The following is a 2,328-nucleotide window of genomic DNA, read 5'->3' on the forward strand; positions in this document are numbered from 1 at the left end:
AGCGATTTGTCGTATTATCTGTGGCTGTATAGCAAATGGAAAAAATAAAATTATTTTGCCATGCAGGTAAAAAAATGTGTGTTTTAATATTTACGTGTTTTTTTTTATTTAGGGTCCCTTTATAACATATGCTACAGGCCCCGTGTTAGCTTAATCGGGCACTGCTCAGAGGGATCTAGGAGGTAGCTCCGTGGTGTCTGCTTCCGTGAGACATGATCTCGAACGTCGGAGGGTTAACACGGCTGTGCTAGAGATCCGAATGGATGTTCTTTGTCTCGTAGCCCACTATATACGTGTATTCTTAGGGTTTAATGGCAGCATTAATCCTGGTGAAATATTTTTTTATTCCCTGCTTGCGCATCATATTTTGTTGATTGATTAAGGACTATTTTGGCCAATGGAAAGTGACGAAAATGTTGCTTTATGAGTATCTATCAGCTTAAATTTTAATTCCTTTCGTCCGCTTGCTTTTTCTTTGTAAGTTTCATCCACACCCTTCCAGGTTTTGTTTCATCGTCGTTCTTCGCCGTTCTGTTTTTTTTTCAGCAATAAAAAAAATCACACTTGAACAAAAAAAATGGATAACTCTGTTTACCAGTACTGGATGATTCCAGCAATCTACACGATAATAGTGGCGCTGGGGGCACCCCTGAACGGATTGGCAGTCGTCATGCTGAGCCGAAAGAAGAAGACCTCAACGTCAATCTACCTGCTGACGCTCGCCATGGTGGATCTGTTCTACCTGCTCTTCTTGCCATTCAAAATCTACTACAACACCCAAATGAATAACTGGACCCTCCCCACCATCCTGTGCCGTCTGTACGTCATCCTCTTCTTCACCAACACGTACTTCACGCTCATCATGCTGGCCGTCATCAGCGTCGACCGCTACCTGGCCATCGTGCATCCGCTGTGGATCTCGCGTTGGCGTGAGCCGAGGACTGCGTGGCGCGTGTCTCTCGTGGTGATGGTCGTAACGTCAATCCACAACGTGCCCGTAAACTCTGTCACCGTTCTCAACTACGACAATACCACCTATGTCAACGGAGCGCCTGTCCTCCGGTGCTACGAGATCTTCAGCAAAGAAGAGTACGACTTGTTAATCCCTTACAGGCTGTACATCTTTTTTTCCCTCTATCTTTTATCGCTCCTCACGGTGTTATTCGCCTACGGAAATGTGCTCAAAGTTCTCATTAACAGTAAAGGCAAAACCGAGCTCGTGAGCCACGAGAAAAAAATGAGGGCGGCTAAGGTCACCGCTGTGAATTTATTCATTTACGTGGTGTGTCTCACTCCGTTCAACTCCACCCACGTTGTGGGATTCTTGCAGAGCAAATCGACGACGTTTTCGGGACACACCATCGCTTTGCTGCGAGACATCACGCTCTGTCTCAACGCCCTCAACAGCCTCTTTGACGTGCTCATCATTTACATCGCCACGCCTTCTCTTCGCAAATGGCTGATTAACGTTTTAAAGTGCAAATTTAAGGAAAATCAGGTTGCAGCCCTCAACATATCGGGGTAAATATCACGGGCTTCATTTTCTCAACCGAAAGCAGTTGTTCAGCATTGGTGAAAGTTTGCAAAGTTGCACCCTACCATAACAGATAAAGGCATTTAATTTTCTTTGGGTGCTGGCTCGTTTGTATGTATGTTAGCATGTTGAACTTCTTTTGCATCGTACGTAGCCAACCGAGCTAATCGGAGGTGCGGGGGAAAGGACAACAAACTTATCGCTAAAGCAATTTCACGGTTAAGCTCAGCACACACACACACAGTCTGTTCTCCTGTAACGCGGTAGTTGCGTTCCTGAAGAACACCACGTTATGGAACAATCGCGTTAAATAATATATAATAGAGGGTAAAGCACAGTCCGCGTTAACGCGTGAGATGCGCACGCAGGCCGAACAAAGACTGAGGAGCGTGGGTAGCATCTAGAAGCATCCAGCAGCATCCCGCTGCCTTGTGCGATGATGATGATGCTACACCGAGGCAGCCACGTCGTATCCAATTCGCATTCGCGTTATATATATGTTGAGGAGTGGAGTGCTGACGTCAGGTCACACTCGCCTCGGGGCGAATGCCGTCAAGAAAAAGTGACGGTCATGCCACCCGGGGTATTTGAGGGAAGACCCCGTGACGTAGACGGGGTCTTCGCGGAGAGCCATGAGAGTGAGTGGTAGGGGAGTAGGGGGCTCCAGGATTGAGAGCCAGGCTAAAGGGCTGCTTTACCCGGCTGGCCGAGTTGGATGAACCCTCGGTCAGTGTTGTGGGAAGAGCCTGATAGCCTGGTAGGGTGTAGGGAACTCCCAGTACCCTTCCCCTGGG

General features: G+C 47.6%; 1 protein-coding gene across 1 annotated transcript; it reads left to right on the forward strand.

Moving 5' to 3' along the window:
* Nucleotides 1-577: 577 nt before the first annotated feature.
* Nucleotides 578-1,604, forward strand: LOC144931385 (free fatty acid receptor 3-like). The gene is made up of 2 exons (XM_078855191.1): nucleotides 578-1,498; nucleotides 1,557-1,604. Exons 1-2 carry the CDS (start codon nucleotides 578-580, stop codon nucleotides 1,602-1,604), a joined length of 969 nt encoding a protein of 322 aa, XP_078711317.1.
* The last annotated feature ends 724 nt before the right edge of the window (nucleotides 1,605-2,328 follow it).

The sequence above is a fragment of the Lampetra fluviatilis genome, chromosome 4 (assembly GCF_964198595.1).
Source record: "Lampetra fluviatilis chromosome 4, kcLamFluv1.1, whole genome shotgun sequence".
NCBI lineage: Eukaryota > Metazoa > Chordata > Hyperoartia > Petromyzontiformes > Petromyzontidae > Lampetra > Lampetra fluviatilis.